At 42.3% G+C, this 13408-nt stretch overlaps 4 protein-coding genes and 1 non-coding gene across 6 annotated transcripts; 3 read left to right on the forward strand and 2 right to left on the reverse strand.

Annotated features, from left to right (window-relative positions):
• Positions 1-11: 11 nt before the first annotated feature.
• Positions 12-938, reverse strand: LOC104805276 (30S ribosomal protein S21). Of its 2 annotated transcripts, none has more exons than XM_010529788.1 (3): positions 849-938; positions 448-768; positions 12-171 (listed from the first exon to the last, which is right to left on the reverse strand). In XM_010529788.1, the coding sequence occupies exons 2-3, from the start codon at positions 738-740 to the stop codon at positions 162-164; spliced, it is 303 nt and encodes a 100-aa protein (XP_010528090.1). In that variant the 5' UTR covers positions 741-768; positions 849-938; the 3' UTR covers positions 12-161. The 2 variants fall into 2 exon arrangements, with proteins under 2 accessions (XP_010528090.1, XP_010528091.1); XM_010529789.2 differs by having other exon boundaries at positions 448-756; positions 849-928.
• A 171-nt stretch (positions 939-1109) lies between these two features.
• LOC104805278 (uncharacterized protein At1g04910-like) lies at positions 1110-4528 on the forward strand. The gene is made up of 11 exons (XM_010529792.2): positions 1110-1596; positions 1804-1854; positions 1937-2027; positions 2168-2244; positions 2465-2553; positions 2708-2827; positions 3015-3131; positions 3230-3373; positions 3464-3587; positions 3669-3860; positions 3950-4528. Exons 1-11 carry the CDS (start codon positions 1237-1239, stop codon positions 4307-4309), a joined length of 1725 nt encoding a protein of 574 aa, XP_010528094.1. The 5' UTR covers positions 1110-1236; the 3' UTR covers positions 4310-4528.
• Positions 4529-5102: 574 nt separating this feature from the next.
• LOC104805279 (probable alpha-galactosidase B) lies at positions 5103-8582 on the forward strand. The gene is made up of 14 exons (XM_010529794.2): positions 5103-5275; positions 5467-5611; positions 5824-6081; positions 6154-6328; positions 6412-6473; positions 6561-6724; positions 6812-6909; positions 7018-7076; positions 7148-7282; positions 7377-7627; positions 7705-7870; positions 7955-8030; positions 8112-8156; positions 8251-8582. Exons 1-14 carry the CDS (start codon positions 5106-5108, stop codon positions 8475-8477), a joined length of 2031 nt encoding a protein of 676 aa, XP_010528096.1. The 5' UTR covers positions 5103-5105; the 3' UTR covers positions 8478-8582.
• A 593-nt stretch (positions 8583-9175) lies between these two features.
• LOC104805280 (eukaryotic translation initiation factor 4B2-like) lies at positions 9176-12383 on the forward strand. The gene is made up of 3 exons (XM_010529795.1): positions 9176-10525; positions 11231-11659; positions 11932-12383. The coding sequence occupies exons 1-3, from the start codon at positions 9411-9413 to the stop codon at positions 11963-11965; spliced, it is 1578 nt and encodes a 525-aa protein (XP_010528097.1). The 5' UTR covers positions 9176-9410; the 3' UTR covers positions 11966-12383.
• Positions 12384-12467: 84 nt separating this feature from the next.
• TRNAR-ACG lies at positions 12468-12540 on the reverse strand. The gene has a single exon. It is a non-coding gene; the product is annotated as a tRNA-Arg (tRNA).
• Between the last annotated feature and the right edge of the window lie 868 nt (positions 12541-13408).

Here is a 13408-nt window from a genome sequence, read left to right on the forward strand (position 1 = left end):
ATGCTCCAGGATTACTCAAAATCCACTTCTCATTTCGTTCACTGAAAGACCAAGTCACGAGAATTTGAATGGAAACTGTGTGCCATCACATCCTAACATGGTTGAATACCAATTCCCAGAAAAGCAAAGAGGCAGCCGCCAGGTTTCTTCCAATTGCACTCTCATAAACCTCTGCAGAGAAAATAGAGAAAACCATGAGAAGGGCCACCATAATTGCACAGAAGACCAGAGCTCATGGCAGAAACAATGGAGCTACTTGCAGATTCTGCCACCAGCTCTTCCTGATTTCAAGCTTAATCAAGTTTTTGCATTTCCCCATACCCAATTCACCTGTTCGACTTTCATGTATACGTGCACAGCTACAGACGCAATCCCAGATCAAATTCCCCAAAATATCAACGCCAATCAGATGAAATTCGACGGAGACACGTTCGAATGTTAAAGTACCTGACTTTCTTGATGAGGATCGACTGGAGTTTGCGCGCGAAATCCTCGGATTGGATCCTACGTTCCAGATTCTTCCTAGCGAGGACCTTCTTCTCGGAGTTCTTGATATGATGAGCCTGGCGCTGCTTTATCAACCGCTCCATTCCACTCGACTGCATCTTCCTCTGCAGTATCGACAACGCCTGCTCCAGATTCCCGTTCAAAACCTTCACTCGTATTCCGCGTTCCTGCTGCGCCTGATGGTGGCTCGACCGAGTAATCAATCCCGTGACTCGCCTCGTTACCGTGTTCATCTTTCCCAAGTCGTCTCTGCAATTAGGGCTAACAAAACCATGCTTGATTTACATAGAGTACAGACAATGAGAAAAGAGCAAGAGCAAGAGTATCGGATTTGAACTTGCCTATCGGTACGTTGGTCGGAATCTCACCGGAGAAAGAGGGAGAGACGCCGAAGAGCTGAGAAATGATAGAAACGGAGACTATTTAGGTTTTTAAGGGCTTAAAGCTCGACCAAGATGAAGAGGGTGATTCTGTCATTACTATAAACTATAGGGGTAATTGTGTAATAACATGGATCAGGGAACCTCTGCCTGTTGCAGAGAGTTTTGACTTTGAACAGCAACGCTCATGAGTCATGGCTTCGAATTTTTTTTTGCTTGATTGTTTTCATTTTTTATTTTCCCTTCTCCGGCGCTTCTTCCTTCACATAGCAGCCTTCGCCATAGTTAGCTGAAAAACTGTAGCCATCTTCAGAGAGATAGAGAGAGGCGGAGAGATACAGAGAGAGAGATGGCGACTTTCAGTCCGAAGCGAGCAATGGCGGAGCTACGGCACTCGAGCTCACTCGGGAGCCGATCCTCTTCCTCTCCGCTGCGCGGCGGCGGCGGTGGCGTTGGCGGTGGAGACGACGACTCGTCGTCGCCTCACGTCCACGATCACTCTACCACCGGTGGAGACGACGACGACGACCGCCCACGACGGGGAGATCGCGACCGTTCCTTCTGGTCACTCTCTGGGCTTCACTCGTTGTTCCCTTTCTTCGGTGACGATCCTAGGGTTTCTCCCCACAAGAACAAGATCTCGCTTTTGTTGCTGTTTATTCTAACCGTCGCAAGTTTGATCTCCGTTTTAGGGATTGTTAATCATTTGGTAAGTCTTTCGTTCGATCTAGGAATTGAAATCTTCCGGTATCCAACAGTGGGTACTTGTGAGATGTATTGATTCCGATGCATAATCCAATGTTACCGATCAGGGAATGTATTAGCTGCCTGCATTTGGGTTGAGAAGTGAAAGTAAGGGTTTTTATTCTCGTTAATTAAGCTTAGATCTCTTGTATCTGGATCACTTTTTGTGCAGAATACCCCATATTTGTGTAGAAAAGATGGAATTGTGCTTCACTGCCCACATGTAAGTATCTGAGCTTCACTGTCTATCTATCGAATACATATGTTTTGTCCTGTGAATGAGTTCTGTCTGTTTGCATCTCCAGGTAAAAGAGACACCTTCTCCCTGGGAGAATCCTTTGTCTGCTACGACTTCGTGGAAGCCTTGTGCCGAGCGCCAGCTTGGTGGAGTGTCAGGTATTACATAGGTCGTATGTTTCAATATCACCGTAAATCTTGTCATGTTGTTTTTGATCGGTCATTCCTGAAGTTAAATTGTTGTTCTTGAGCTTTCTTTCTGGATATCTTCTTATCAGTTTGCATTTGACCATTTTCAGATATTCCTCCTGAGAATGAAACAAACGGCTACATCTTTATCCACGCTGAAGGTGGTTTGAATCAGCAAAGAATTGCTGTATGTGTCTTCCATGCATTTTCTTAAATCTATTTCCTGATTCATATTTTCACTGTAAAATCGCGAATCTATGTGCATGTGGCTTCTCCTTTTTACTTGAACTATCACTGCAATTTCTTCCTGCAAATGCTTTAGTTTTTCACTTTTTTGGCTGCAAAGCTTGATTTTTGCTATTTCATAGCCTGCAAAGTTTTGAATTTTGTTCCTTCATGGGTTGCAGATCTGTAATGCTGTAGCTGTTGCCAAGATTATGAATGCAACTTTGATTCTACCTGTATTGAAGCAGGATCAGATTTGGAAAGACCAAACGTGAGCTTATTATTAAGCATTTGCTTTCACTTACCATTCATTTTTTATTTCTATTTGCTGTAGTTATGCATTTCTCGGTTATGATTATTTGAACATCATAATAGAGAAGCAAGATCCTCTCTGTATGTACTGAATCTGCAAATGTACTTTGCAGGAAATTTGAAGACATTTTTGACGTAGACCATTTCATTGATTACTTGAAGGCGGATGTTCGAATTGTTCGAGATATACCTGAATGGTTCACTGACAAGTCAGAGTTATTTAGCAGTATAAGGTTTGTTTCAGCTGTTTAGCTTTCATTGGCGATATGATTATTACCTTTGGTTATTCAAAAACCTTATAGAATAATTTATGCAAGTCAAAGGAGTCTGGTATACATATATGTATATATGATGACGAAGTACTAGGAATTCATATTATAATTGTGATTTTGACCAAGTCATATGGTTTGTATTCTGCAGACGAACTGTCAAAAACATTCCAAAATATGCACCAGCACAATTCTACATTGACAATGTTTTACCTCGTATAAAGGAGAAGAAGATAATGGCCTTAAAGCCTTTTGTTGATCGGCTGGGGTAAGCTCTGTAATATACTATTGATCAAGGCAATGACTTTCAGAGTGTCTGTGTATACAACAAATGATGTTTCCTTCTGTTCTTGGAATTTTTTTCAGGTATGATAATGTACCACCGGAAATCAACAGATTACGATGCCGTGTAAACTATCACGCTCTAGTGTTTCTCCCAGAGATAGAGCAGATGGCCGATTTACTAGTTTCGAGGATGAGAAATCGCACAGGAAAGCCAAATCCATATATGTATGAGATACCATCATACAGAATGTTGTTTGATAGTGAACCCTTTGAATTGCTGTAACTCGAGCTGCTAATTCTGTTTCTCCCATGCAGGGCTCTTCATCTGAGATTCGAGAAAGGTATGGTTGGCCTATCCTTCTGTGATTTTGTGGGAACAAGGGAAGAGAAAGCTAAAATGGCAGTATACAGGCACAAGGAATGGCCTCGGCGTTACAAGGTGACTCGTACTACAATGATATCTGATTTGTCTCTTAAGGTTTGGTGCCTAAACTATCATGGGCTTGTTGTGTATTTGCAGAATGGTTCCCATCTATGGCAGCTTGCCCTGCAGAAGCGAAAAGAAGGCCGGTGCCCTCTTGAGCCTGGAGAAGTTGCTGTCATCCTACGTGCAATGGGTTATCCAAAGGAGACGCAAATTTATGTAGCATCTGGTCAGGTCTATGGTGGGCAGAACCGTATGGCTCCCCTCAGAAACATGTTCCCGAATTTGGTAAGAACTCCACAATCAGTCTCGGTCATGGCGTTTCTTCAGCGAACCCGTTTCTTATCATCGGTCTTTTCACCAATGTCGTTAACCAGGTGACGAAGGAGGAGTTAGCGAGCAAAGAGGAACTAGCCAGCTTCAGAAAGCACGTGACGAGCCTTGCGGCCTTAGATTTCCTGGTCTGCTTGAAATCAGACGTGTTTGTGATGACACACGGTGGAAATTTCGCGAAGCTGATCATCGGTGCAAGAAGATACATGGGACACCGTCAGAAATCCATAAAACCGGACAAAGGGTTGATGTCTAAATCCTTTGGGGACCCATACATGGGTTGGGAAACATTCGTAGAAGACGTAGTTGTCACCCATCAGACACGAACTGGTTTGCCCGAAGAAACTTTCCCTAACTACGACCTCTGGGAGAATCCTCTCACTCCCTGCATGTGCAAAGCCTGATGCTTCTGTTCTGTCCCTCTGTCCTTGCAAAATCTATTATTCTTTTTCTTTCATTACCAAAGTATTTGCATTTTGGACAAAGAGATGGTTTGGTTGGGGTTTTCACAAGGTAGATGTTGGGTCTTTAGTTAATTCTGTAATCATTTTGATATTGTGTAAAGTTACTTGTTGAAATATTTTTAAATTACAAGAGATAGGGAATAGGGATATTGATTGACAGGGAAATGCCATTTAATGTAATTGAACTATAAAACAGTTTTATATAATTATAGCTTTATCTTCTTTGGTTGCGGTATCGCTATGACATATTTTACTGTAAATATGAATCATTAACAGCCAACGAGGGCAATGTTTTTTCATTTGCCTCGTCAATGTCTAATACTTATCTATAAACATGATGAAAAAAAAAGAGATTTATAAGTGAATTATTTAGAAACAAAATCCATTGTGTCTATATATATAATATATATCATTTCTACGCCTAATCTATGAACATATTCATCTATGACAGCGTAAATAAGCATATGCCAATCTATTTGGATTTTGGCAGATCTTAATATACCCGTTATTCGTGCTTAAGCGTATCCATCGTTATAGAAATGGTAAATGGTAAATGGTAAATGGTAAATGCATTTACTCAAGGATCCACGTTTATCCTAATATAGTCATCTACCATACACAAAAAAGCTGCAAAATCAATATATATAGAAAAAAATCTTCCGTATGGAGACAGAAGTTACACACACATATATATATATATATATATATGTGTGTGTGTAGCATACAAATTCATTCAATGATGAATATTTATAACCGAGGGATACCCGCCAGTTACAGGACACTTGCTTTCGGTCTCGACGCCATGGACGGGCCATCCATCAACAGAGTCGGGTCGACCGGGTTTCTATCTTCCCGCGTCTCTTGGTTCATCGTCTTCTTCATCTTCCTCAATCTTTCTCTCCTCAGGTACTTCACCTTCTCTCCACTGGTCCCTGATCATGCTTTTACAGTGTCGGGCTTCAAGCTGGGTTCGTTGAATTTACAGAATTTGACGGATTTGCTGAAATGTTTATGTGGGTCAATCCCAAATTTTCTTCTTGTTACGATAATCTTGTGTTCTTTTTTTGAATTTTGAGCTAATTCCTTGAAAGTTTCAGTATTTCGGTTGGATCGAGCGAACGCGCGATAGCACCGCCAAGAGGATGGAATTCGTACGATTCCTTCTGCTGGATCATTTCCGAAGAAGAATTCTTGCAGAGTGCCGAGATCGTTTCCCAACGACTTCACCCTCATGGATACGAGGTATATACAGAGAAACATCATCGTTAACTGTAAGAATGCTATATAGGGTATTGAGCTTTGGTTGTGAGAAGATTGGATTTGTCTCCGGGAAAGTTTTCTATAAGTGGGAAACATCACTGGGTTTCCTTCTGTTCTTATTTTGGAAACTTAGGGTTTGGTGGTTGAGTTTCATGTGAATTTGCTCGTCCTCCCTTTGTGTGTGTTCAATGCAGTATGTTGTGGTGGATTACCTCTGGTACAGAAGGAAAGTGGAAGGAGCTTATACCGACTCTCACGGGTTCGATGTGATCGACCAATGGGGGAGGGTTCAGCCCGATCCCGAAAGGTGGCCATCCTCTAAGGACGGAAAAGGTTTCACTGAAGTGGCAAACAAAGTGCACGGAATGGGTTTGAAGTTTGGGATTCATGTCATGGCCGGAATCAGTACACAAGCATTTAACTCCAATACTCTCATCTTGGACCCTGTCACGGTATTTTTTATTTTAATCTCAGATTCTTCTAATTATGGATTGGCGAGTGATCGTTGTTTGCCTTGTGATCAGGGCGATGCTTATCAAGAATCGGGTCGACAATGGCGGGCACAAGATATCGGGGTCAAGGAGAAGGCATGTGCATGGATGCCTCACGGGTTCATGAGCGTAAATACTAAGCTAGGAGCAGGAAGAGCTTTCCTCAAGTCTCTTTACCTACAATACGCCGAATGGGGTGTCGATTTCAGTAAGAAAAACGAATTCGTGAAGTCTCAATTCGATCTTCGAAACATCAAAGTATAAAGACATGAACTTTGCTATTGTCTTCAGTAAAACATGACTGTGTGTTTGGCGATGACTTCAACCTAGACGAGATCACTTATGTATCAGAGGTATTTAACTCATTTTTACGGTATTCACTATCATATTTTACTATATTACTGCACGGAGATATCGGTAAAAAAACCAAGTTTTTGCAGGTTCTGAGGGAGCTCAATCGGCCAGTTTTGTACTCTTTATCTCCGGGAACAAGTGTGACACCTGCAATGGCCAAAGAAGTTAGTTCATTAGTTAACATGTATCGGATAACTGGCGATGATTGGGACTCATGGAAAGACGTTTTGGCCCATTTTGATGTCTCGAGGTCACGCTTATGAATGCACGTAGATTATTTTTGCTGAAATGCTTATGAGTTTCCAATCTTTATTCGATATCGTTTTTTTACTACCAGAGATATGTCGGCTTCTGATATGATCGGTGCAGAAGGCTTACTGGGAAAATCGTGGCCCGACCTTGATATGCTACCACTCGGATGGCTTACAGATCCAGGTGATATATATATATATATATAGAGAGAGAGAGAGAGAGCATTCTCTCCCAGATTTCAAACTTCAATCTGATTTCATGGTCTGATAATGTCTTAAAATATTGTGAAAGGTTCGAACTTTGGACCCCATAGACCGTGTAGGCTTACTCTGGATGAACAAAGGACACAGGTAAGTTGGCTTTTGCGGTGTATAAATTCTCCATTGCCGACAATTTTCATGTTCCTTCTGTTTTTGCCCAGATGACTTTGTGGGCTATAGCAAAGTCCCCTCTCATGTTTGGAGGAGACGTGCGAAACCTCGACGACGGTACATATAGTCTTATCACAAACCCGACATTGCTGGATATAAACTCTTACGGTTCTAACACCAAGGAGGTACGTGAAAACGTAACTTCAACTCATTCCGATTTTGGCAAAATCCAATCTCTGTCGAGCTTCTAAAACCGATTTTGCAACTTCTATGATGCAGTTTCCTTATGTCACCGGGATAAATGTATCTACGAGGAAGCGAAAAAACAATCCACGAGAGCCAACGGAAGGGGACATGACAACTAAACTTGCTTTTGGTCTCACGAGCTGCAAAGAGCCGAAAGCCAGCGAATGGTCAATATCAGGATTAGACGAGAATCATCGACAAATCTGTTGGAACCAAAACTTACAAAGCAACAAACTTGCGAGGCGGCCCTTTTGCTTATACAACAGAAAGAGACGAATCGCTTCGTATGATCTCAATCACTATCAGTTTGGTTAACCACTGTCGATTCTCAACGGGTTAATCTGATTTTTGTTCGGTGCAGAGATGAGGAGTTGAGACAAAACCAGATTTACCGAGGTAAACTTCACGTGGTAACAAGCGATAGAACAGCTTCTTCCTGTTTAGGCGCTTCTCCTAAACAAAGGCTCACCTCGAAAGATTACAGCCGAGGTGCATTGTCACCGTGCAAAGCCGACGATGCCAACCAGGTATGACCCGTCTAATCTCTTCTTGTCCCGATCCTATGTTGTAGTTTTCGTATTTCTTACGACACGATCTGATGTCGTATACAGATGTGGGAGCTCCATAGGAATGGGACACTGCAGAACGGATATTCTGGTCTATGTGCAGTGCTGAAACAAGTCGCAGGTTATCTTTTTCCTTGATCAGATTTTCTTGTTCTTCTCTTTACTCGGCTGTGTGTTCACCCGTCTTTCTCTTCGACCAAAGCTGGCTCCAATGGCGTCCGTGCTTGGATTTCCAGGGGAAGAAGTGGTAACTTTCTCCTCTAATGGTGAATGTGCGTGTATATGTATATATACACATACACAGTTACATATGACAGATAGCATTGCCATGGCTTGAACAGGAGAAGTGTACCTAGCGTTCTTCAACCTGAACGAGGTGAAGACAGAGATATCGGCGAAGGTAGGAGACCTGTCGAAGGCTCTTCCCGACAAGAATCTGGAAGGAGCTTCGTGTGAGAGCTCCGAGCTGTGGAGCGGCCAACGATTCGGTCCGACCAAAGACTCTGTCTCGATCCAAGTCCCACCCCATGGCTCTGCCTTGTTCACGCTCTCCTGCTCTCGTGCTTGAACTCTCCGTGCGACGTCGTTGCGTCCTGCATTCTCCTTTACGTTCCTGTTGCGTTTCCCGTTGTGAAGCTCATCAACTTCTTTAATAAAGGTCGACGCTGCAATATATATATATATATATATATGCATTTTAATACTTTGATTTTCAATTTTTATTGTTATAATATTTGAACTATAAAATTATAGAAATTAAATAATTTTGATCATTTAAAAATAAAAAGAAAAATTTAAACCACATATTTTAACTATGGTATAAAATATAAAATATTAAAAGTTCGGGTATCAAAATAAAGAAGAATAAAAAAATTGATGTATTTTTTGTTTCCCTTAATAAAACGTTTATCCACATGTCGCGCAGTGTAAATATCTAATACTTAAAAGTTAATCTATACACGTGGAAATGTAACAATTAAATTACTAATCGCAAATAGAATTACAAGGAAAAGAATCTAAAGACAGATTAAAAAAAATCTGGGGGTAAAAGACGAGGATAATTATAAATCGGGAACACTAATAATGACCGTTCGTTTCCGTTTTCAAGTCAACCGTCACACGTCGCCTGGGCAAGAGAACCTCTCTCTCGCTCCTGATTAGTGCGTGTACTCCACGCGCACTGATAGCGCGTGTTGGATCCCCCTCGCCCCTCCGTTTTCGAATCATGCCACGCTGCCCTCCAAATGGAATTTCATTTATTTCGTTTTCTCAAAATTTTGTTCGTCACGCAAAAGAGGAAAAGAGAGAGACGGCGATAGTCTGTTTCTTTCCTTCCGGCGATTTCGTCTTTGGGTGTTCTCGGAGCTCCTCGAATCTTGTCCGGATCCTTAGATCTATACTGTTCCGGAGAATTTCCGCTGCCTTCCATTCAGATCTTTTCGTTTTCGAGCTTTTTTTTTGTGTTCAGATCTCGGAACCTCCGGTTTTGGAATTGGATCAGATGTCGAAACCTTGGGGTAAGATCGGCGCATGGGCCGATGAGGCTGAGCTTGCCGATGAGGAGAAAGCCGCAGAAGCTACGGCCACTGCGGCGGCGGATATGCGTAGTTTCCCGAGCCTAAAAGAAGCTGCGATTGCCAAGTCGAAGAAGAAGAAAAAGATCATGACGCTGTCGGAGTTCTCCATGGGTGAGTACGGCAGCGGAAGTGCCGCGGTGGGATTGACCCCGGAGGAGATGCATCAGCTTCCGACTGGTCCCCGGCAACGCTCCCAGGAGGAGATGCAACCGGGTCGTCTAGGCGGCGGATTCTCCTCGTACGGTCGGTCTGGTGGTGGGCCTCCGGAACGGATGATGCGGGATCGGGGAGATTCCGATGGGTCGTGGGGCGGTGGCAGGAGAGCCTATGGCGGATTTGACGATGAACGCAGAGGACCCTCGTCTAGGGTTTCCGATTTGTCTCAGCCGTCAAGGGCTGACGAGGTTGATGACTGGGGAAAATCGAAGAAATCGCTTCCTTCTTTCGATCAAGGACGCCAGAGTCGCTATGGCGGTCTTGGAGCCGGCGGCAGTGGTGGTGGATTCTCCAAGGCGGATGAGGTCGATAATTGGGGGGCGGGAAAAAGGCAGCCCCCCACATCTACATTCGGGTCGGGTTTCCATGATTCGGGCCCCAAGCCTGATCGGTGGAGCCGAGAAGTCGCCGGCGTTCAGGCGGAGCGTCGTCGTCTGGTTTTGGAACCACGAAAGGCTGATTCAGGAGTGACCGAAACTCAGGTTGTGAAGACAAATAAACCGAGCCCATTTGGTGCAGCTAGACCGAGAGAGGAAGTGTTGGCGGAGAAGGGATTGGATTGGAAGAAACTCGACTCGGAAATTGAGGGCAAGAAAGAAAGCTCCCAAACGAGTAGACCAACGAGTGCGCACTCAAGCAGGCCATCAAGTGTGCAATCTATCAGGTCTGAGGGTTCGGCATTGAACAGCATAGAGAATGCTGTGAAACCGAGACCCAAGGTGAATCCTTTTGGCGATGCAAAGCCTAGGGAAATATTGCTGGAGGAACGTGGACAGGATTGGCGCAAGATCGATTTCGAACTTGATCATCGCAGAGTTGACAGGTCCTTATCTGTCTCGATTTTTCCTAGTCACTGGGTGTATGGTGTGGTCATTAGTTACTGCTAGTTGACATTCTGCTTGACCATGATTGAATCAGAAAAAAAAGTTAGAACTTTGAAGTGATATTAGCTGTTTGATAGAGTATTTTCAAACTTTTTTTAACGTAGAACAGAGTTGAACATGTTTAGGCGTGTCTAAACTTATAGATGGTTTTGCCTCTGATTGTTACCTTTGAAAGCCACAACCATGTTTGCTTTATCAGTGTCAGTGTCTAGTCTGGCAATTTCCCCAATGATGTTGAACAGAAAATTATCAAGCTTTTAGAAAGTCGGGTACTTTAGCTGATAGTGTTTTTCATGGTAATCTTTTGATGATGTGTTGAAATCATGGCCTTCTGCATGTCTGAGGCACCGAGGTAAATTGTAAGAAGATTTTGTTTGGTTACTGAATGCCAATCTGACGGCATGGTTTAAGAAAGTATGGCTGATGAGAGAGTCATTGCTTTGTTGCTTGTATCTCGTGTTCTTCTAAAGTAAGCTGAAGTTTCTTCCTCTTGTCTCAGATGCTGGTTGTTTAGTTTATTTGATCTTCTGCGTCTGCAGTGTTGTGGTGCCTTCGTATGTGAGTTTCTTGATGGCTATCTAGATCTTCTTCATATCACATTGGTCTCACTTGAATGTGTTATGTCATGAAACAAACTTTGTCAGGCCTGAGACAGAAGAAGAGAAAATGTTGAAGGAAGAGATCGAAGAATTAAAGAAGCAACTCGAGAAGGACCCCGCTGCACCAGATAGCAAGGCCTCTAAAGAAGAACCAGGTGGTAATAACAATAGTTTGCCGGGCATTATAAGTCAGAAAGAAAAAGATCTGGAAACTCTTGCCCGTGAGTTGGACGACAAGGTAAGGTTCAGGCAGAAAGCAGTTCAGAGACCAGACTCCAGTGCAGGCAGAACAGCGACTTATTCTGAAAGATCACATTCCCGATCGGAATCATTCGATGAGTCTAGGAGCGTTGAATCTATGGACCGACCAAGATCACGTGGTGCAGTTGATGCCTGGGTAAGGCCTGTCGATAACAGAAGAAACTTCCAAGGAAACCAGGAGCATGGCCACTTCAGCAACAGGAACTCTGACAGGTTAGTCCTCAGATATGATTTGCCCTTCTTACATTTCAATTCTGGTATCCTGCATTAGGAAACATCTATATCTGCTGAGTCGTGCTTATCGAAGTCTCCTACTTGCGCATATGAACAACAAACAAAAAGGCTGTAGAAATCTGTCAACTTTTTCAGATTCGGGTGGACTTGAAATAACCAAGAGAGAGTTGCGAAACTGGGTCACTAGAATTGCGGTTTGCATATGATCAAACAGGTTCTTAACAAGTTTTACACTTTGGGTATGATGACAGGCCGTCGTCGTCGTCGTCGAGGGAGAGATGGTAAAGAAAGAGAAAGAAACAAAGAACCAAAGGGGTTTGAGGGTGAGTAGTAAAACCCCACCTAGATTTTGAAGGAAGAGTAGAGAAAGCTTATATTAGATAATAAAAAGAAAACTCGTTTCTTTCATAAAACTTAAATCTGTGGTTTTGTTATTGTCTTTGGAGCCTTCATATGTTGGTGACAACTGCAGCCACTAGACTTTGGTGGAGGATGTCTTCATAATTAGGAGGCATGACTCTTTTCTCTTTTGTGTTGAAATCCATTGGATATCTGTCCATTCCCTTGTAAATCTGAAGATTTGGGGGTTCGGTTTTGTTTTTTTTTTTTTTTTTTTTTTTTTTTTTTTGCATGGACTTGGGAAGGAACCCATTATAAATTTATAACTGTTTGTATTTTGAAGTTGAATGTCTTCTTCTGACCAGGATCCTTGTCCTTGCTGCTAGGATTGTTTATTGTTGATTGTTTATTCGTGAAAATTTCCTTCTAAACCCAAAAAATAGGAAAACGACTCCACTGGGGATCGAACCCAGAATCTCTGGTTCCGTAGACCAGCGCCTTATCCATTGGGCCATGGAGTCTTTTTTTAATTTAAATCCTATTAATAAGTTAATCCAAATAGACGATAAAAGGCAATAAAATAAATAAATACATTTTACAACATATATTGCTACCGTATTACAATTTTATATATGCATTATGCCTATATAATATAAACATAAGTCTCAGTATATACACTTATACCTTTTTAAGGAAAGCATTATTCTTTATTATTGAAGAAAGTTGATAATGTGAATTGTTTAAAATATAGAGTTAGGATTCCGACAGGCATATTATTACACCATTTCATTTTTTTTCCTAACGAAGCCAGATTGAGCATTTCTTTGTTAGGTTCATGCCACGTCACCGAATCTTTCCCAATCACAACACATGCAGGTTATTATTTACAATATTGTTTTTGGTAAAGCATTTACAATTACATAAAGGGATCTTATTTTTTTGATGGATTAATATATTTTCTATTATCCAAAAAAAAAAGTCATTACATGTTCTTGATTAGTTAAGTCATTAAATTTTCTTGATTAATATTGTTATGAAGTTTCTATATATATATATATATATATATATATGCGCGTGTAGTGTTTAAAAGCTCTAATCGGCAAAGTTCTCCTTAATACTCGGAAGGGTAGAATGATCATTTCATGACAGATTCCCCTCGGTCTCGCTCTCTCAGACGCACATGACAGCCAAGACAACTCATGACCGACGTGTCCGTCGATAATTGGATACCACGTGGACACGTGGCTCTCACAGCCTTCTGATTCGTGGCCTTCACGCGCCGCTCACGAACGTCATCAAATCCAAGTCAAAGTCAATATTGACAGCCACAGCGTGATCCCGTGGGTCGCGTCACAGGAGATCACGGCTCCGCTGTAGTGCGTTCTGATA

The sequence above is a fragment of the Tarenaya hassleriana genome, unplaced genomic scaffold (assembly GCF_000463585.1).
Source record: "Tarenaya hassleriana unplaced genomic scaffold, ASM46358v1 Cleome11, whole genome shotgun sequence".
In the NCBI taxonomy this organism is placed as follows: domain Eukaryota; kingdom Viridiplantae; phylum Streptophyta; class Magnoliopsida; order Brassicales; family Cleomaceae; genus Tarenaya; species Tarenaya hassleriana.